At 45.8% G+C, this 22810-nt stretch overlaps 1 protein-coding gene across 1 annotated transcript in view; it reads left to right on the forward strand.

Moving 5' to 3' along the window:
- The window catches only part of TAF5 (TATA-box binding protein associated factor 5), a 236777-nt gene that overhangs the window by 137205 nt on the left and 76762 nt on the right, over window positions 1-22810 (forward strand). Inside the window, exon 8 of the mRNA XM_086922719.1 lies at window positions 15824-15988. Coding sequence (XP_086778845.1) covers window positions 15824-15988 — 165 coding nt within the window. The remainder of the gene's footprint in view (window positions 1-15823; window positions 15989-22810) is intronic.

The raw sequence follows: 22810 nt of genomic DNA on the forward strand, positions 1-22810 counted from the left end.
CTCCCCCACCACTCACGGGGCTCACACGCACGCACATGCGCGCACACACAGATCCCCCCCCCTCCATTCACCGTGCTCTTTTCCGGCGCATCCCCGCAACAACGAGCATCACCGGCCTCTTCCGAACGCGCCACAGGCCCCGCCCATGTCACGGGCAAGGATGCCTGGCTTCCTGGTTCAGGATCTGTCAACGTGTATTTTTCCTGTGGTAGCGAGGTCTCCAGCTGATGTTTTTCGTATAAAAGGGAGGGGTGTCCACGTTAATGGTTGCTTTCATTCGGATTTTAAAGGAGATTTTTCCATGTGTATTTTTATATATCACGATCTTTCTTGTTTAATTTTTGGATGGATGTTACTTTCTCCAGGACGGATAGGAGGGTGAGCAAATTCCCCCCCTCCCCCCCACACACACTCCCCTCCCACCCCCACTCCCCTCCCCCCCACACACACTCCCCTCCCCCCCCCACACACACTCCCCTCCCCCCCACACACACTCCCCTCCCCCCCACACACACTCCCCTCTCCCCACACACTCCCCTCCCCCACTCACACTCCCCCCACTCAACCCCCCACTCACACTCCCCCCCCCCCTTCACACACCCCCTCACACCCCCCCCTCACACCCACACACACAAATACCACCCCCCACCCACACACTTACACTGCACTCAAGGAAACATACTCTCCAAATATCACTCAGTGCCACATAATTACACTACACATAATTACACTGCACTCAGGGAAACATACACTCGTAATACCACTCAGTGCCACATAATTACACGCTAAATAATTACACTGCACTCAATGCAACATGCACTCCTAATACCACTCAGTGCCAGATAATTACACATCACACAATTACACTCTACTGAATACAACATACACTCCACACAATACCACTCAGTGCCACATAATTATATTCTACATAATTACAATGCACTCAATGCAACATACACTCCAAATACCACTCAGTGCCACATAATTACACGCTAAATAATTACACTGCACTCAATGCAACATACACTCCTAATACCACTCAGTGCCAGATAATTACACACCACATAATTACACTCTACGGAATACAACATACACTCCCCATATTACCACTCAGTGCCAGATAATTACACGCCACATTATTACAGTCTTCTCAATGCAACGTAAATACACTCCACATAATACAACTCTGTGCCATATAATTACACACCTCATACTTACACTCTACTCAATACAACATAAATATACTATCTGTCTATCGCCCTCCCACCCTCCCTCCCTCTATCTATCGCACTCACTCTATCGCACCACCACAGTATCACTCAGCACCACCACAGTATCACTCGTCGCCACCAAAACATCACTCTGCGCCACCACAGCATCAATCTGCGCAACCATTCAACAACTGGTTCAAATTTTCTCTCAATGTTTCAAGCTTGATTACAAATGTCACAAAAAGATGTTAATATTTCACTTCTGTTCCTGGATTTTTGTCACAATAAAATACAATGAACAGAATCTTCACAAAAGTTATTTACAAAAGTTTAAGCTACTGTCATTATAAATTACAATAACTTTTATTTAAGTATTAATTATTAAATTGTTTGTAAAACTATTGCTATTTGTAATATCAATACATCTAAGTCACCTAATAAAACACATATTGCGTTTACAAATGCTATAGGTGTCACATTTACAGAAGTTAAAACTATTGGCATTGTAAATGACAAAGCTATTAAATTCGCTATTTTCAAAACTAACACATAAATAAAAAATGTGTCATTTACAATACCAATAGCTCAAACTTTCCTAATGCGAGACCTATTGCATTGCAAATGCTTGTTACCTCTGCCTCCCTTTGGGTGGGTCCACTGGACTCTGTTCACACTATACCTAATTTTGGTATAGTATATACAGAGCCAACTACCTAGATCCAGTAGTATGGGTAGTCCTAGGTTTTCTCATCGCTACATACCCTGCGACTCTCCTCATCCAGATACATGAATCAATCCTGCGGCTGATACCAGCTGTGTTCCTGGTAATTTCTCCTGCAGCAAAATGACTATCTGCAAATCATTCATGCTGTCCTCTCCAAGCCTCTAGTGGTTTCCACATTTGCAAATAATATGCTGGAGATAGAGGAACCTAAAAAATTATCTGCTTTTAAGGACTGGGGTTTCCGTTATTCAGACAAAATTGCTACAAGCAACCTTCAAGGCCACCTTAGATCGACAAACCTCTGCCTTGGAAAAGTTACAAAGTATATCAGAACATTGACCATGCTCCAACCTGACGGCTCTACAAGTTAGAGGAAAGTGGCAAGTAGTAACACACGTGAGAAGAGATCAGCAAGTGTACCCTTACAAGGACTGCTAGTGGATTGGGTCTCTTCTACTCTTTAGTGAAAATACATAACTTGATAATGGGGGACCTGTTGTCCAAGTTAAGCTATCTGTAAACCACAGTTCATCCTCTTTGGTGCTGGCTCAAACAATTCCAGCGTCCAGAAGCAGAGGCCAATTCAGAGTGGGTATTCTCATTAAAGAGAACATCAGACAGAGTCTGTTCAAAATAGTTTTTTAAAAATAGTTCTTTAGATGCATAATTAGCAAAAGCAACGTCAATAGCACAATGGTCCATAATAATATACCTCTAAGTTGACGTATGATTTAACAGCTTTAAATGTGTAACATTTCTTGTGGCGTGTAATTTGTGTCTGCATAAAACAAGTGTTTGCATTAGTAGGTATACATGTTCATCATTTTAAGAAACCTAACCATGAACAATGAGTGATAACTGAACATAGGTGTGTGACAACCCATCCTGCCCAAGGGAGGAGGAGGAAAAGGGAGAGAGTGCAGCAGAGAGAGAGGAGGGGAAGGGCACCTCCAGCGTGAGCATGGAAAGAATCTGTTTCAAAGAGGGCCGCTGCCAGCAACTTGGGACCTCTACAGCTGGGGAAGGGAGGTGGAGGGGAGGGCTGGGGGGAGTAGAGTACAACCTCAGTGCCTTCTGTCACGAGACAACTAAGTTTCTGTTCTAAAGGGTTGCAATATTTTCTCAATTATTCACTCCCGATTTGTGAAGATTGTTGAAGGCCTCTGAAGTTGATGTTTCAATGCATACACCTACAACAGCCTCAAATTTTGGGAACTTTGAGCTCACTGCAAATGAAATTTAATCTTTCAAAAATGCTCTTTGATGGTGGCAGTCCCATTTCACTTTTAAAATAAACCTTCATGTTCTTCACTGTAAATCACGACAATCTATCCGTTCTGGAACACAGGATGGGATTCTCTGGTCTGGTGCTATGCTACAATGGTTCTCGTCCTTCCTCCACTACTGATCCCAAAGAATAAAGGCGAACGACTCCCTATCCCAGCCCTCGCCTGTATCCATGGGTGTCCCACAAGGGTCCGCCTTATCCCCCATACTATCCAACCTATTCTTGGAACCACTTGCAAATGTACTAACCTCAATGAACTTTCTCTTCCATATGTATGCAGATGACACGCACCTTTACAGGAAAATCTCCTCCCCTGACAATCGACTTTCCCCTCCGAATCGTGCCCCCAAGGTAGACCTCTGGTTGAACCATCTCACTGCTTTCAACTCCTCCCCCCCCCCCCCTCTGTTCCCCCCCCCCCCCCACCCTGTGTGTGGTGGTGGGGGGGGGGGGGTCGGAATCACCCTGGTTAAACAATTACATTTGAAGAACCACATTAGTAAGACTACGCAGGAATCTCAAACCTTTCCTCCTACAAGCTGACTTCAAGCAAGTTGTTCAAGCGCTGGTTCTGCTGAAGCTAAATTATGGCAGTGATACACTATGTGGCCTCCTGAAATATACCTTGGCCCCACTTGAAGAGGTGTTGAATGCGGCGGCCAGACTGAACACGGGGACCAAAAGATCTGCGCACATCTCCCCAGTCCTAAAATCTCTAAAGTGGTTGCCTTTTGAAGCAAGAATACAGTTAAAGATCACTTGCCTGACTAGCAAAGCTCTCCATCTCAAAACCCCCAAGTACCTATGCCAAAAGTTGGAACTATCTGGAGGTGGTAGACTGCCAAGAAGCGCTAACACCTTCCTGCTGAAACCACAGGTATTTTGAAAAAAAGAGAACTTGTCAAAGAGCTTTCTCCGGCTCAGCTTCACGGATCTGGAACTCTTTCCTTCCTGAAACTCCGTCTCACCTCCCTGGTTGCCTTCAAAATTGAAGTAAAATGATTCCTTATGTGCAAGTACTTACCTTAATGGGGCTCTGATCTTTTGCTTGAAATTACTGGACTTACTCCCTCATTCACTGTACTTACTGTGATGATGTGTTTGCACCCTTTATAATTGTTTCCTGTTTTATGTATTTGACGCCTGCCTCACCTTGACCAACCGTAATCGTGAAGCGCTCTGATATCCCTCAGGATCATGTTCACGCTATATAAAACTTTATAAGTAAATAAATACTATGCAGACCTACATTAATGGTGCAATATGCCACAGTCTCTAGAAGGAGGGAGTTTTCAAGATCAGACTGTGGTATGTAATTGGTACAGAAAAAGCTGCTTCACATTAACATTCTGGTGCTGAGGGCATACAGCGTAAACCTATGCTCCTCTTTACACTCGGTTCTCAGTTATTTGTAACTCTCAAGCAAAATATCACAATGAAGTTACATTTATGGGATCTAGGAAGAATGAGCTTTCTCCATTCATGAGTATGGCTCAGTTACTGTGGATGTGACAGAGTGAGCTTGTCTGTCTTATCATGTTCTAGATATAAGGAATAGCCTGCTTAATGCCGTCAACAGTGATTCTTCGGGTTGCTTGAAGATACCAAAAGTGGAGGCTTCACCCCCAATGGAATAAAGGTATCTTCTGTCTTGCTGATCATGAAGAAGAACTTGATGTACTAGACATTCAGGCATTATTTTATTTATGCATTGTGTATGTATGTGTAACCAATCAGTTACTTTGGAATGCTTGATAGGCCACCAGTTTAGAAGACAAGAGATTAGATTCTGTTCTGAAGGGGAGAGCCTGGGTTTATAATCTTCAGCCATGACCCCGGTAGTTGATGAGCTAAAATAAAAAAAGTCAGAGTAGTGTTCAGGAGCCTCTTGAATTTTAAGCAATTATTTTAGATTTCTAGGTGTACTTGAGAATTGTCAATATTCTGGTGCCTTTTATTTATAGAGATCTAACTGATGTTTCATCCTCTTTTGTGATTGTTGACGGTTTATTGTAACAGGCAATGGTTGGAGGTTTTTGATGGGCATGTAATGTGTAGCCAGTTACTTCAAATATTCTTAGGCAGAGACTCTTGAATTGGATGTTAGATTGCGCAGGAAGCTAGTAGATGGTTTTCAGAGCAGAACTAATTGTATTAAGTTAGCATACATTTAGACACTTTCTGTTTTCCTGGTTCTGAAATCCATAGCCTGGCAGTGAGTTTCGATAGTTTAGATGATGGTGGTGGTGATCTCTGTACATGAGATGACACTGGCGTTTGTAACCTCCACCTAATGGTTGGGAGTAGTAGAATGATTTTTCGAACTAAAAAAGAAACAAGAGTTTGAAGCCCTTTAACCACTGCTTTGCCTTTGGTGGTTCTTCCTATGCGCCAGGAACAGATCTATTTGAGAGCAGATACTTGTTTGCCAACCTTGTGGAGTCTTCTGATGAGGGTGTTGTGGGAGACAGTGTTAAAGACCGCTGAGAGGTTGAGCAGGATAAAGGCTTTTCTTCCTACTCAATCCAGGATGATTAGAATGTCATCGGTGGCCACAGTGAGTCCTGTTTCGGTGCTGTGGTTCTTTCTGAATACTGATTCAGTGTTGTCTAAAAGGTAGTGAAAATCGAGGTGGGTTGTGAGTTACTTGTTGGTAGCCTTCTCAACCATTTTGGCTAAATAGGGAAGCAAAGTGATGGAATCGGAAGTTGTTTGGGTCATCTGTGGGCTTCTTGATGTGGGTGTCTATTTCTGCAAGTTTTACATTAATCTGGGAAAGTGGCGGACGTGATGTAGATGTTCATGATGTGGGTCAGGGTGGTGCAGAATGGTGATGTTCCCAGGTTGTAGATGTGGTGGGGGCATGGTCCGTTGGGGCACCTGAGTCAGCATGATTTTCCAGCCTTTCTGTCAGTGTTTTGTTAAGCTACCCAGTGGTTGTGGAGTGTAGTGGTTGTGTTTTTGCCTTCACCCATGGAAAGCAGAAATTCCTCTCTCATATGGGCTGTGGCTGCTTCTGTACCCCTGATGTCTAAGTTTATATGATGGCCATGTAGGAGATGGTTAGTCCCTTCAATATGCCTTTTCGGGAAGAGGGTAGGTGTGACAGTTTTTAAGTTCGATAAAGTTTGAGGATCTTGAGCTGTTTTTGTTTTTTTTGTTTTTTTTAAGTATGACTGACTGTAAGTTCTTTTAAAGGGGCCCATACACTCGTAAAGTGAGGGAGGTGTATATGTGATTTGTAAAGTCTGTTGCTGGATAGGGATGAATTGGTTCAAGGCAAAAGATTTAGCAAGGTACATTGTGGTACTGGGCGACTTAACTTGCTGTCCATATTTAGTGTGAGTAAAACGTAACCTGAAATACCTCTGCGCCCATATTGATCCTGTTGCCAAATACATAAAGACTCATCTAGTTCCCCTTATCCTGAGAGTACTCTGTAGGCTCAGACATATCTTTTCAAAACGGGGTTTGTAGCCTTCATATCAGTGAAACAGTTGGTGTCCGGATTTACTTTAAAGGCCTTTTCATTGTTGCTTTAAGTGGGTGCACACTCTGGACCCCCATTATACACGTTACTGGCTGAGCTGCATGAAGGTGTTTCGGCAGGTCAGAGCATATGCTACATGGGCTGAGCGCATTCTGTGTCTGGTCAATACGAAAAGCATTCATCCGTTACATACTTTAATACATGGAGCAGCCAGCTCCCCACACTGCTCAGCTGCGTACCTCACCTCACGTCCGACTGCCCTATGTACCTGCACTGCTAGCTGTTAGTTGTCTTGCAATAATACTGTTGAGCCTGATTTAGCCTCTTTTTAGCTTTTATCGTAGTTTTGCTTATTTCTGCAACCGTTGTGCCGTGTGGCTGTTTAGCTCCGCGAGCCTCGACGCTAACTCACTGTCCCACTACCCGCCTCCCCAGCACCCCTCCCAGGACCTATTTGATGTAGGCCGCAGTGCAGCTATGCAGCCTGCTCGATAACCAAAGGTAAGGCAGGTTCTGTGGCAAGTTAGATAATTACTTTAACAGCATTTATAAATAAAAATAAAAAAGGTAAACCCACCTAGATTGATGTAATCAATATCAATTGTATTCATAAATTAATTCATTTTTCTGGTACACAATGAGGATTATAGCTTAGGCTGTCACAAAAAACTATTTTGTTTTAAAAAAAAAGGTGGCACAAACAACCTCATCCGAGATAAGCTGATCTAGAAGTAACAGTGCTTTGGGTGAATAACATATATACAGTGCTGAATAAAATGTTCATTCAGTAGACGTCAATCCCCATTTCATTGAATACCGAATCCATACATGGTTCTGCTATTCTGCGTCATTGTAGAACCGTCAGGATGCTGTTAAAGTAATTATTTAACTTCCGACAAAACCTACCTTACCTTTGATTTCAGCCACCTAGGTTCTGAGGGTCACTGGGTAACCCCATTATACTTAATTCCAGCGTGACAACGGCAAGCCCATCTGCGCCAGTCCACACCTTGCCCGCCCTCAGAGCCAGGAACCCTTGCCGTCCGAGCACCCACAGGTACTTTTCAGCACATTTCCAAGCACTGGACCTCGCAACAATTGCTGCCTCATCTGTACACTCCACATCTGGACTGTTCGCCTGCCACAGCGGTCTCTTCACCTGCAATCAAGGACCACTCGAGCCATTCCCACCCCGCTGATCGACACCGCCCTGAACATACTCTGATGTCCCTGTTCAACGCCATATCACTCTACAAACATGCCACAGAAGTCTGAGACACTATCTCAACCCTCTCCCTTGACATCACCATCACAGAGATCTGTCTCAACCCCTCCTCTGCCTGAGCGTCACAACCACGATGCTTCATAGCTACAAGGTGACATACCGGGACTGCACCAACAAACATGGAGGTGGCATTGCCATCCTCCACAAAGAATCAATCTGCAGCACCACCATTGAAGTCCACACCACGCCGATCATGGAACACCTTAACTTCCAACTCCACACTGACAAAGGCATCCTTGCCTATAGACCCCCATGACCTGGCACCTGCTTTGCAATGCCATCACAGACTTCATTGCCCCATTTGCCAGAGATTCCAAGCACTAAATCTTCCTTGTTGACCTCCACTTTCACATGGACAGCCCACCAACCTCTTGGAACGAATGGACAACATCGCCTCACCCAGTTGGTTACAGACTCCCTTCACAGAGCAGGACACACACTGGACCCTTTCTTCACTTCCAGCAATATTGAAATCCAGCAATACGACGGAACTCATCTGGACCGACCACTCTATCATCCCCTTCACAATCACAGGATCACCTGGCTCCACCCAACCCTCCTTGAATTCCCTTCCACAGCTGGAGCAAAGAGAGACAGTCTTAATTGATGGACGCCCTCAACACCACCCTGCCTGATGCCGCAACTAACCTTGAACAGCCAGTCGAGAACTTCAGCACCTGGATCACCAACGCCGCTGGCCAAGTTACCCCCATCAAACCAGCCAAAACCTGCTGATCCATCTAACAAGCCAGCTGGTACACATCCAAATTCGGCACAATGCAACACTGCTGCAAACAACTGAAGAGAAGATGGCAAACCTGCAGAGACAATAAAGACCGATCCACCTTGGTCAGCCCTCAACAAATACTACCAGTGACTCAGACATTAAAGAGTGCCCTTGCAGACCTAATCGAGGCTAGTGCCAACCACACCAAAGAACTCTTCACCATTGTGAGTTCCCCTGCCCAAAAGCCAATGAGAGCACGATCCCTCCCTCACAGGAACTCTGCGACGCTGTAGCAAATCACTTCAACACAAGATATCCACCATCTACAGCAACTTCGAGCACCAGCCCATAGACCTCCTCACTCCAACAGAATACTCCCCCGATCAACATCTCACCACATGAGAACAGCTCACCACCCCAGACACCACAGCCATCATGAGCTCCATCCCCTCGGAAGTACCCACCGGCCCCTGCCTCCACAGCCTCTTCATCCTAGGAAGCAGCAAGCTCAGCCACCAACTCATACCATCCTCAACGCATCCATCGCCACAGCCACCTTTCCAGCGGAGGTCAGACCTTTCCTAGAGAAACCCTCTGCAGACTCCACCGAACTCCAGAACTACCGCCCCATCTCGCTGCTTCTGTGCCCCACAAAAGTCCTGGAGAAGCTCACCAAACACCTGAAGAGAAACACCTGCTAGATGGCTCCCAATCTGGTTTCTGGGTCAACCACAGCACAAGACCACCCTGATCGCCACCACATACGATATCCGCACCCTACTCGACTGAGGAGAATCGGCGGCCCGATCTCTCTCAACCTTACTGCAGCCTTGCCCCACCCTCTTCAACACCTATATGATGTCTCTAGCCTACATCATAGTACCCACAATATTAACATAATATCCTATGCTGACGACACCCAGCTCATCCTCTCTCTGCCAGCAGACCCAACCACCAAGACCAACTTCCACAACTGCATGAAGAAAGTCGCAGCCTAGATGGACAACTGTCTGAAGCTTAACATGGACAAGACCTAGGTACTAATCTTTGGCAACTGTGCTTCTCTCTAGCACTATACATGGTGGTCTGCTGAACTCAAACCCAACCTTACCCCCATACCAAAAGACCAAGACTACAACCTTTGCATCATCCTAGACCGCAGACTCTCCATGAAACGACAGATCAACAGTCTCCTCTGCCTACTTCCACACTCTCCGCAAGCTCCAAAGAATCTTTAAATGGCTCCCCATAAGCCTCCGATGTACAGACACTGCGTATCACCTGTAGCCACAGTGGAGGCCGCTCCATCTCCCACCTCGCCTCCAAGTCCTGGAACGCCCTCCCTCTCCACCTCCAAACTCCATCCTTGGTGGTGGGAATATTCAGCACTTATGACTTTGAGGATTCTCCTGGAAGAGAACTGGGATTACAGGTATGTAACCTGTCTTTTTTCTGACGACACGAGATGGCCGCGCTTTGAGCGAGCTCCTCGAGGGGGGACTAATATTTCATCCTAATCCTGCACGATAACTCGTCACTCAAACCCAAAATTGCCACAGAGGATCCGTACATACCTCCAGCGCACTCTGTGAAAAGCGGAACCCGCCAGAGCGGATTGCGAAGGAGATACAGCCCAAGCAATCAGGGAGGCCTGCCGAGAAAAAACGGAAGCGAAGCATCGGCCTGAGGCAGCGACGCAGGCCGTGACATGGGGCACGTACGCCGGCCAGAGGAGTTCGGAGAGGCCGGGAGCGGAAGAGTTTGCGGCCACGACTCCAGAGCAGGTACGGGACGCTGCGCGCCCCACGGGACCCCCGCTCCTTCCTGCGAGCCTCACCGGGGAAATCCATACACTAGGAGCAGACAGCAATATAAAATTCTCCATGCGGCTGCACCGAAGACACATAAGGCGTAAGAGCGTATAACGGCGTGAGTGGGCATTTTGTCGATGCAACGCGGCCCTGTGTACACACGAAAGCAAGTCTGCAGCACCTGGAAACACGGAACGGAATCTGGCACCGGCACGGAGGAGAAGGAGCACGCAGCCCAATACTCTAGTTTCCACGCCAGAGGGAGGATGAAACCTGCTGCGCAACCCACAATGATATAAAAGTGGAGTCTGAAAGTAGTACAAAGCGTACAGTGCCCCTCTGAGGAATCCTACACCAAACCACACAGTCCTAAAGTGCTCGTAAGCCCAATAAGACATCGAGGCAAGACCCACTGCGCCACATAGAAATATACAAGGCTATGTGCTGATGTGGTGCAACACAATAGTATCCATGTGACAATAACACTGGAGGGCACAGAGCAACACACGGACCCAATCGAAACCGTGACGGAGTGCATCGGCTGAGACAGGGTGCAAGGGAGAAGCAGTTCTCTTTTTTCCCAGCCGCCTGAAAAGACAACGATCAGATTCTGCAACTGCAGTGGGCTGGAGGCAACAGCACATAGAGGGGCTGCAGAAGAAAGCAACCGATCACTACAGGGGCGCTGAACTCGAAGGGGGCAGACGAACCGCCAGGATCCAAATGCAGACTGTGCCCTCTGACATATAGGAATACTACTGGAGCCTGCAGAAGCGAGTTTTCGCCAGATCAGGGAAAAGGAGGCGTGGGCGCTACACCACTGCAATAATGGGCAAACCGGATAAGAACCAGTCTGAAATAAACTTTGTCATAGCACAATCAATTAAATCAATTGAATTCAAAAGTGGAGTATATTTACATGATATAGTGACACATTTATAGGTAAAATAAGTTAAAATAGATATCCTTCAGAGGGTGTAAGGGAAAAATGAACATAAGTTAATCTTTTGGTAAAAGACCATCCATGGAGTTAATGTAAGTGATTATCTATTTTTATTACTTACGACAGCCCTACTGTAAACGGGTTTAACAGATCAGGAAACCAGGTCTATGCCTTAGAATAAAGGTAATCGGTTCTGGATAGGCAGTGTATTTTCGCTAGATGCAAGATCAGAGCTAAACCATCCCAAAGTTATTTTATTAGTATGATCTTGCATGGGGCATGTATGTGGTCCTTGGGTAGAAATCATGCAATTCCCATGTTCTAATAGGGCCATCACCCATTTGCGGATGCCAACATCGGAGATGTTGGATGACTCGAGGGTCCCTAAAGTTGACCAAGATAAAGTCTCCCGGAATGTCCTTTGCAATAGGTCCCAACCACCCTACCCTTCTAACATTTAAAATCGTTCCATCAATATTGGGTGGTAAGGGTCTATTCTTTGTCAACCAAAAAGACACCTTGTTAGCCAGGTCTGGTGGTCTTTCAGTTTTACTATTTCTAAGCTCTGGCACGCCCGAGAGGATAGACACAAAAGGTGCTGCCTCCGGTGGTAGATCTATGTGTTTAACCCTTCTTTGCGTAATACCATAATTTTGGGACTCTCCCTTTTTCTGCGTTAGTGATTTAATCTGCCCATCTCTAGATGCAGGGATCTGGGCTGTTGAGGGGTGTGATGTGGCTAATGTTTTGGATATATTGGGGCCAGGTGCATGAGTTTGTATAATATTGCTTCGTACAGAGAGTATGGGGATGTCAGTGGTCACTAGGGGCTCGGCTTGATTTTTTCCTTCAAGGCTTTTTGAGATTGTTAAGTTTGCCCTGGCGAGTTCCTCAATGTAACAGAGCTTTTCCGCTATTGCCTCAATCCTTTTAGCCAGTGGGGAAATTAAGGACCTGATCAGGAGGTCAATTTGGCCCAGTAATTCAGATGTTGTGGAATTTGCAGTCAACTCCAAATTAGAAAGTGCCTCTGATGTTTTAAGAGTGTTATTATTTCTTGAAAGGGGGCTTTGATGCAATCTTTGTTTTTTTGCCGATCTTCCCCTTTGTTTAGGCCCTTTACGCTTTCTATTTGGGTGGGGTACCTGATCATTTACTGGATGTTGTATAATATCTATGGGTGTTGGTGGGGCAGGACTACCAAGATGGCTTAAGTTTATTTGCAATGTGGTAGTAGACCGGGGCTAGTATTTTGCAATGCACCAACAGAAACATTTGTTGAGTCATTCCCATTTGCGACGTTGGTGTACACAGTTTTGCAGAGCATATTTAATTCATCCAGTAAAGAAAGTTTTTGTGTTTGGTCTGGTGGCTCCATAGCTGAATGGTTCAGAAAAGGGGGTTCTACACAGAGACTCTTTTCAGCTCTTTCGATAACGGACTCAATAGCTGTAGTGGTCCTAATTAGATAATTGTCCAAAGTCCCTTTCCGTTCCCCCCCTGAAGTATGTTATTCGTGTGAGGCATTTCATCCGTCATAATGAGAATAGCTTTATGGGAATAGATATGGCAGAGGTCTGAGCAACAGCACACGTATGCCAATAGGCGAGCAACAGGATACCGAAGAAAGTATATATACAATCACTTAATGGGTATGTCAGTACAGAGTTACCTCCTGTTTTCCGTTGTGCAAAGAGGTGCAAATCGAAAGGGGTTGGCCCGTCCCGGCTTCCTCGTGCCTCTGAGGGCCACAGAGGGCCCGCACTTTGCCCGGGCTTAGCCCGGCGCTGCTCCCGCGCGCTCCTGCGACGCGGAGGACAGTAGTGGATTTAAGGCGCCTCCTGGCGCGTCATCCCCCGGCGTCAGCTGCACAGCGCAAGGGCACTTGGGAGATGAAGTCTCCCCGTGCCCCTCGGTCTCCCCTCCTCTGCTGTCGCGCTGGTGTTAGAGGAGCGCCGACGGGAGGGAGAGACCGGGCGCTGTATGGGCGGTGGTGCTGAGGTCCTCCCCAGTGGCAGGTACGGAATTTCCCTCGGCGCTGACCCTCTTTCCAGCAGTGAGCCCGCTCCGCCGAGGACAGTAGTGGATTTAAGGTGCCTCCTGGCGCGTCATCCCCCAGCGTCCGCTGCACAGCGCAAGGGCACTTGGGAGATGAAGTCTCCCCGTGTCCCTCGGTCTCCCCTCCTCTGCTGTCGCGCTGGTGTTAGAGGAGCGCCGACGGGAGGGAGAGACCGGGCGCTGTATGGGCGGTGGTGCTGAGGTCCTCCCCAGTGGCAGGTATGGAATTTCCCTCGGTGCTGACCCTCTTTCCAGCAGTGAGCCCGCTCCGCCGAGGACAGTAGTGGATTTAAGGTGCCTCCTGGCGCGTCATCCCCCGGCGTCAGCTGCACAGCGCAAGGGCACTTGGGAGATGAAGTCTCCCCGTGTCCCTCGGTCTCCCCTCCTCTGCTGTCGTGCTGGTGTTAGAGGAGCGCCGACGGGAGGGAGAGACCGGGCGCTGTATGGGCGGTGGTGCTGAGGTCCTCCCCAGTGGCAGGTACGGAATTTTCCTCGGCGCTGACCCTCTTTCCAGCAGTGAGCCCGCTCCGCCGAGGACAGTAGTGGATTTAAGGCGCCTCCTGTCGCGTCATCCCCCGGTGTCAGCTGCACAGCGCACGGGCACTTGGGAGATGAAGTCTCCCCGTGCCCCTCGGTCTCCCCTCCTCTGCTGTCGCGCTGGTGTTAGAGGAGCGCCGACGGGAGGGAGAGACCGGGCGCTGTATGGGCGGTGGTGCTGAGGTCCTCCCCAGTGGCAGGTACGGAATTTCCCTCGGCGCTGACCCTCTTTCCAGCAGTGAACCCATGCAACATAAATGTTTACTTGGAAAACAGCCTTGCTGTTGACCCTAATAAGTCAATGATAGTTACATATTTCTTTAGAGACCCCATGGCTTTACAAATGCTTATCAAGTTTGTAACACAATGCATATTAAGTTTGTAACAAAAGTTGTCTCCTCCCTGTGTTTACCTGGTGTGGGCTTCTCATGTTGGCGTGTTTGCTATACATGTCTTTCTCATGTAAAATTATAATAGACATTTAAATAAAGTTTTTTACAAATGTGTTTCAGACTTTAGATCAACCAGACATTTTTCTTTCAAATCTCGTTAAGCTCAAGTTGAATAGGATTGTTTTGCCAGATCTTCGTTATTATAAGGAACCATGGAATTGTTAGCCTATCCAGTTTTAGATCATAGATATGGGGCATCCCTCATCAGGACTATAGATTGTTAAATGTGTCATATAAAATTGTTATCTAAAAACTAATCTTGCACAGGCAGAATTCCAGCTCTTCCTGTGATGTGGAGAGCTTCCAAAACGGCTCTGTGTGCCAACAGTACATCCAAAGACATCTGCCTATAGGCAATGTGGAAAGCTTGCAGTGCCAGAAGCATCACTGTGGAGAAGCAAATGACGGAGCAGGGACGCAATTTGGCGAATGTGTTTGGTTGTAGATGACGCCTCACTACCCTGCCTATCAAGTAAAACTGATATGATACTCTTTGAATATTATATAAATCAATAAAAGATAAAATGCAGGAGAAAGAAACACTACTTGCATTTAGTGACTGTTATCCATAATGTTATCTTTCTTTCATAGATTTACATGCACCCTTCACTCCTTCCCAGTGAGACAGTTAAGCATACAAGAGAACACTTTACTTGCTGTAGGACTGTAACATACCTTCTAGTTGTGTGTATTAATGCTCACCTCATTGACAAGTAAAGAGACCAAGCAATCGACAAGCTTTCTTTTGTCATATTACTTGTTTAAATATGTTCAGATGTACTGTGAGTATTTCAGAAGCATCCATCTGAAGGATTTCAGCACCGTAGAATAATAGTTGCAGGTAAACAGCATTTACATTGTGCCATTTTCTGAGAAGGGTGGGCACATTTAACACACAAGAATGTTTCCAAATCCTTCCAGTACTCTAGCACTGATTCGAAACTGGAGAATATTGAGCAAAAAGACTCACCATGGAAAGGATACACTAGAATGTTTTGCTTAATCACTGATAAATTGTAACTTCTGTGTTTGAAAATCTTCTCTGCTAAACGAAATTGTTTTGAAACTTAGACATGTTCTTCAAACATATAAGCACAACAAACTGCAAACAAAATTAACTGTTTTATAGAAGATGCTTTCTCCTAAAATACTTTGTTCACAATGATCTTCATGCAGCTATACATAGATGCCTTCACAGTTTATATTGAGATACGAATCCGCATATGTATGGCTTCCTGCTTGTATGTTATTTCTTACTGAACTATGATCATTTATTTTTCCTTTATTCTCTTATTAGAAATTACTTGTTGTCGAGTTCAGAAGATGGTACAATCAGATTGTGGAGCCTGCAGACTTTCACATGCTTGGTGGGCTACAAAGGCCACAATTACCCTGTGTGGGATACACAGTTCTCACCCTTCGGCTACTACTTCATATCTGGAGGCCATGACCGGGTTGCTCGGTGAGCGTCACATTAGTTGCTTGTTTTTCTGGTACAGTCCAGTACTTGTCCTTATGTCCAGTGTGTATCCTTACTTTGTTAACCTTTGATTACATTCAATTTTATGAGTGTAATTACATTCAATGTCTGCTCTTTTGAACCCTGCCACAAAAGGCTGTTTTCTAACCACAAAGTATACTGAAAGTGGTGGATGGAATGCTTGTATTAATCTCAACCACTGGTAACTATCCAGGCCGCATCCCAATCCATCATTCTTTGCACACCATGCGTCGTCAGTTTGGACCCAGTTAAATGCAAGTCAGTGTTGACCTTGATCCAATGGGAACAGTCTAGCCTGAATTGCCAAGCTAGATCATCCCTGAATCTGAACAAAAGCAATCCAGGAACGGTTTTCGCCATTGTTATGGGCTCATCTGACAAACATCTCTTGGTTCTAGTGATGTAGTGTGCACGGATCCCAATAAGGGAGACACACTAAAGTATACTAAAAGTAATAATGGAATGTTTGAATTAATATCAACCACTGGTAATTGCTCTGGGCTGCTGTGGGTTTCTGTTGCAGTTCTCCCAACACGGTAGGGACTTCTGCATCTCCTTGATTGTCAGTCCATTGTCAGATGCATGCTTATACCCTCCTTTTCTGTATCCTGACAGTTGACATCTAGAACTTAATTACATGAATATCAGGAGCATGAATTCAATGCGTAAACGTTATAAAGTGCATGCAGCCGTGGTCCGTTGAAAGGTACATATTGCTTTTCTTCAAGAGACTCACCTGACACCCGCAGAGGTGCCTAAACTACAGTCTAAATGGCAAGGGCAAGTATTTGATACAAGCTAATGGGCCTTTGGCTGAGGGATGGCGATATGAATAATAGCTGGGACACCGCTCAGAATAGATAAAATTCACATTGACACAGACTGCCGATTTGCATTCGTAGGATGAACTTTTAATGGTTTTCCACTAAACCCTGGGGTTGTTTATGCTCTGCATTTCGTCCACATGTCCTTTTGGTCCGGCGTAACGTCCTTCATGATGGACTGGCCGGATGCACCTTGGAATGTCAGTGGGGATTTTAACACGATCCTTGATGCCTCCCTTGATCGTTTCGGTGCCTCTGTACTGTCAATCCCGCTATATTTCTGAATGCTGCGCATCTACGACGATGACTTGTTTACTCGTCCCTTGATGCCACCTGGTGAGTAAAATACCCATCACCCCATGAATTGGACATCTACATGTCTGGTTCTCTTCCTCCATCCTTGAACACTTATCGCCACACTGTTGAAACTCAACAAAGACCCAAAAGAGCTTTGATTGTATTGTCCACATTTTATCTCAAATACAGATTATAGAGTTCTTGCTAAGATTGTGGCTACATGCTGGTATTGCCTAACCTAATACACTACAACCAGGCGGGTTTCCTTCCTAGTTGAAGAACAGCTTTCAATCTCTGCTACCTGTGGTATGTCCAAGATTAGTTTGTGACTCCGCATCCTAATAAGTTGTGCATTGTTCTTGACCTGAAGAATATTCAACTGTATCCATTGGGACTACGTACACAGGGTGTTGAGACTGTTTGAGATGGTACCTCATTGGCCTAGGTGGATTCAAATATTGCACTCTGCTCCTACTGCCTAGGTAAAAACAGGTATGTGTATCTCCGCTTTATGGCTCGTACACAAGGGCACCAGACAGAATTTCCCCCTATTCTTACTTTTATTCCCCATGGCAATAGAGTCGATTGCATGTACACTAAACCACATGGGGGGGGGGGGGGGGGGAAGAGGAGGGGGGGTACCGGTAAAGAATAGGACCCACATAACCTATATGTCAGTGATGCATCCGGTGACTTATCTACTATAATTCAGATCTTTTCGGACTTTGCATCCATTTTGGGTCTCCAAGTGACCTGACCTAAATCTTGCATCTTCCTGTCGCCTCAAACCTGCCACCTTCCTCTGCAGACAATGACTGTGTGAAATGAACACATTTCAGTACTACTGGGATCAAAATATTTCATTCTCCCACGGATCTTCTTGATGGTAATTTGGGCAAAGCCGTGATGGCTCTTCACTCTCAAATGACGTTCTGGCGGTCTTTACCTCATTCATACATGGATTGGTTCTGGTGGTGTTAGATTGGCCTTTCTGGCGGGTCCGCACTCCAAAAGCAGCATGGTGTGGTAATATAGAACATGGCCAATCACTATGTGGCTTCTTTCTGATGCCACACAATGATTGGTTATGTGTCTGTCCCTTACGCGCAACACTCTCAGCACCATTGCATGATGGCATTGTGCATGAGGGGAGAACAGATGGAGCGCTTTTCCATTTCTTCTTCCCAGCCAATGAACAAGTGCTCTCAAGTCCTGCCTTAGAAGCAGTTCATTACAAAGGGGGGGTTTTACCCATGCAGTCGCGGTGACCTGGGCGCTATGTGGTATGTGTAAAGGAGGGTCCCCGCAAGGAGAACGTGTTATGTACAACACACACTGACACTGAATAACATAACCATTAATCAGGCGATATAAATCAGATGAGTGACGAGTATTGTCCTTTATTTTACAATACCGGATTACAATCAATATAGAAAAATTCACCTCTAATCAATAGCCCCAATAGGGGGAGGGAGGAAAGGGAGGGAAAATGTGCTCAGGGCGGTGTAAAGTCAGAAGAAAAAGTACACACAGTCATAAAGAAATACAAATTATAACAATCTGCAATTGTGAGTCAAAACAAATCTGAAACAAAAAGCCTAAATTTTAAGGCATCCATTAAGAACATGTTATATTACAGACATTCAACGGACACATACACAGTTCCGAATGATCAGGGGCATGTGCCGGAGGTCTGAAGAGAAAGAGCCGTCGACGTTTTGACCCCTAGCCGTAGGCTACGTTAAATCCTTATACGGGGTCTTCATCAGGACGTGTGCAGGAGGGGGGGACAGGAGTTAGGAGGGGCAATTCTGTCTGTGAAAGTTAAAAATAAAAATCAGAATAATATATATATATAATGTTGTCATCTTACTAGACATTATGACCATATCAACCAATGATTACAAATTACCATGGGGTCTGGGCCAAGGACAGGCCTCAGAACATGGAATATGAGTAAGACCAAACCAGTGGTCAAGGTCAAACTCACGGATATTCAATAGTACAGAGGAAGGATTGACCAGTATGGTGTGAACCAAATTAAAGGGGACTATTCGGTCTTACAAAATGGGAATGTGGGTTTCAAATTACATTGGCTTCTACCACGGAGCCATGGTTATGATCCCAATCGTCAATTCTACAAAAAGGGGGCTGGATATTGTCTATAGATTGAGAAGGAATCAAATGGGTCAGACGAAAAATACAGCAGGAGCCCACAATGTAGTCTGTGGATCAACATATCACTTACATTGGACACACGGGTGAGAAGCGCTGATTAACTTGGCACTTGGGGCGTCGTAAGTGGTGACAACGTTATGGGTCACTGTGAGATTAAAAATCAATAAGAAACGTATTGGTGACATGCCACAAAAAATATTAATTACAACCAATAAGCACCAAGGTTAAATGGCATACCTCTAAAGTGATTAAAAGCCCAGTTTCCATGGCGTCGTGCTAAGAATTTACACGTGAAATAGCCATTTCCGTGTATAACAAACTTCAACGGCGATTTAATCAGGCACTCGAGTCAAGCGCTGGAGCCGTTGTTTAAAGGACTGCCGCTGTGACCGAATCCTTATTGAGGTAGCCGAGTCAGTAAGGTGGTCGATGGATGCAGGTAACTCAGCAATGCTGGTACTCCTGGATCTGTCGGCCGCCTTCGATACGGTGGACCACGCCAGACTACTCAGCCGGCTGGCTGAGATAGGTATTCAGGATAGGGCGCTCGGTTGGATACACTCCTATCTATCCCAGAGAACTCAGAAAGTGGCACTTGGGGCGATCTCTTCGGCCCCCAAGACCCTCAGCTGTGGAGTTCCGCAAGGGTCGGCCCTCAGCCCCCTTTTGTTCAACATCTACCTTGCTCCTCTCTTTACGCTAATTGCCAACTGGGGTGTCAAGGCAATCTCGTATGCCGACGACACCCAGTTGGTATTTCCGTACTCTGAGATGACGCAAGAGTCCTTTTCAAACTTCAAAGGCTGTCTCCAAGATATAGCACATTGGATGAACACAAATAAATTAAAACTTAATGCCAATAAGACCGAAGTTATCTTCTTTGGCAAGGGTCCCACCCCCGCCTCAGAACTTTGGTGGCCGACGGAGATGGGCCCTGCCCCCTCACCCAGTCACTCGGCAAAAAATCTTGGAGTGAGATGGGATGATAGCATGTCCTTTACCTCCCATATCCAACAAGTCGCCGGCTGCTGCCTGAGCAAGCTGAGAAATCTCCGAAAAATCCTGAGACTCCTCCCGGAGAGCTGCCGGAAAACGGTTATCCATGCCACTGTTACCTCACGGCTGGATTACGCCAACGGACTCTACCTAGGCCTACCAAAATACCTTACACAAAAACTTCAGGTAGTTCAAAATGCGGCTGCGAGACTGCTATTGCGAATCCCTCTCAAGCAGTCAGTCTCTCCGCATCTTCGATCCCTGCACTGGCTGCCAGTTGCCAGCAGAATAAAATTTAAAGCGCTGACGCTGGCGTTTAGATCCCTGCATGGCTCCTGTCCAGAATACCTGAAAAACCGCCTCCCGAGATACTCCCAAACCCGCGCATTGCGGTCCAATGGCCGTGTTCAATTGGCCGTCCCACGCACGAAAAAGGTTCGACTAGGCGGTCGGACTTTTTCGGCAAACGTCTCCGCTCTGTGGAACACCTTACCACAAGAAATCCAACAGGCCCCTTCTGAACCCTGCTTCAAGAAACTGCTGAAAACTTGGCTTTTCACCCAACCCCGCTAACTTTTCTATCTTTAGCCTCCAGGTCATCTGTGTTCTACTAGCGCCGGGACACCTCCTAGCGAGGTAGCTGTTCGCGCTCTACAAAATCCAGTATTATTATTATTATATGTTGATCCACAGACTACATTGTGGGCTCCTGCTGTATTTTTCGTCTGACCCATTTGATTCCTTCTCAATCTATAGACAATATCCAGCCCCCTTTTTGTAGAATTGACGATTGGGCTCATAACCATGGCTCCTTGGTAGAAGCCAATGTAATTTGAAACCCACATTCCCATTTTGTAAGACAGAATAGTGCCCTTTAATTTGGTTCACACCATACTGGTCAATCCTTCCTCTGTACTATTGAATATCGGTGAGTTTGACCTTGACCACTGGTTTGGTGTTACTCATATTCCATGTTCTGAGGCCTGTCCTTGGCCCAGACCCCATGGTAATTTGTAATCATTGGTTGAAATGGTCATAATGTCTAGTAAGATGACAACATTATATATATATTATTCTGATTTTTATTTTTAACTTTCACAGACAGAATTGCCCCTCCTAACTCCTGTCCCCCCCTCCTGCACACGTCCTGATGAAGACCCCGTATAAGGATTTAACGTAGCCTACGGCTAGGGGTCAAAACGTCGACGGCTCTTTCTCTTCAGACCTCCGGCACATGCCCCATATCATTCGAAACTGTGTATGTGTCCGTTGAATGTCTGTAATATAACATGTTCTTAATGGATGCCTTAAAATTTAGGCTTTTTGTTTCAGATTTGTTTTGACTCACAATTGCAGATTGTTATAATTCGTATTTCTTTATGACTGTGTGTACTTTTTCTCCTGACTTTACACAGCCCTGAGCACATTTTCCCTCCCTTTCCTCCCTCCCCCTATTGGGGTTATTGATTAGAGGTGAATTTTTCTATATTGATTGTAATCCGGTATTGTAAAATAAAGGACAATACTCGTCACTCATCTGATTTAGATCGCCTGATTAATGGTTATGTTATTCAGTGTCAGTGTGTGTTGTACATAACACGTTCTCCTTGCGGGGACCCTCCTTTACACATACCACTTAGAAGCAGTTCAGGCATATTCTCCTGTAAGAGGTTGCAGTTGGCAGATATTTACTTTAGTACCTCATACTGGTGAAATAAAAATAAGCTTAATCGGGCTACCTGGTTTTCATTTCTTCAGTGGACCCGACAGGGTGTCTTCAGACATTCCCTCATGCCTTTATAAACATGACATTGCTTTTCCAGTACCAGGTTTAACTTCAAAGTAGAATTTGTGTGCGTTAATGTGCAGTTGAGATAATGTTTGCTTTGTACTTCCTTCCACATAATGACTATACAGCGGGCCCTGGAAAAAAGACTGGCATACTAGAATGATAAGATGTTGTAATATATTCTATACTCTAGTTTACATGCCTGCTTCCATTCTTCTCCTGTCCCCTGCATGGTTACACCCAGCAGAGCCAACATGTGCTGCAGCCTGTTTGTATTTGAATACATCACTTGCTATAGGTGTGTTGTTAGTGAGTATTGTAAAGCACAAGTTTGTTAGGCCCTTACCTGCAGAAGTCCAAAGTGTTGATTGAGCCGGTCTGTCTCCCAGGAGATTTCTGAATAGAGCAGCTCCCCAGTCCCAGCCCCACCCCCAGGCTAGCAGACCTAGGACTGCTGATTGGTTTTCCCAGATTCAAGCAAAATCTAGGCCCTCCTCTCACACCTGCAAAGGCCCCTTAAGGCTTTGCTGGGTGCACCCCAAATCCTTCTCCTCCATCTTATGAGCTGCAGCCTACATGTGCCCCAGATTGCAGTGAGCAGAGTCCAGGAAGCGGTAAGGAGGCAGATTAGTGTTCTCTTCCATAACAAATGATATTCCATACCTTTTGATTGCATCGTCTTTTCTTTTTTTAAATTTC

The sequence above is a fragment of the Lissotriton vulgaris genome, chromosome 5 (genome assembly GCF_964263255.1).
Source record: "Lissotriton vulgaris chromosome 5, aLisVul1.2, whole genome shotgun sequence".
Lineage (NCBI taxonomy): Eukaryota > Metazoa > Chordata > Amphibia > Caudata > Salamandridae > Lissotriton > Lissotriton vulgaris.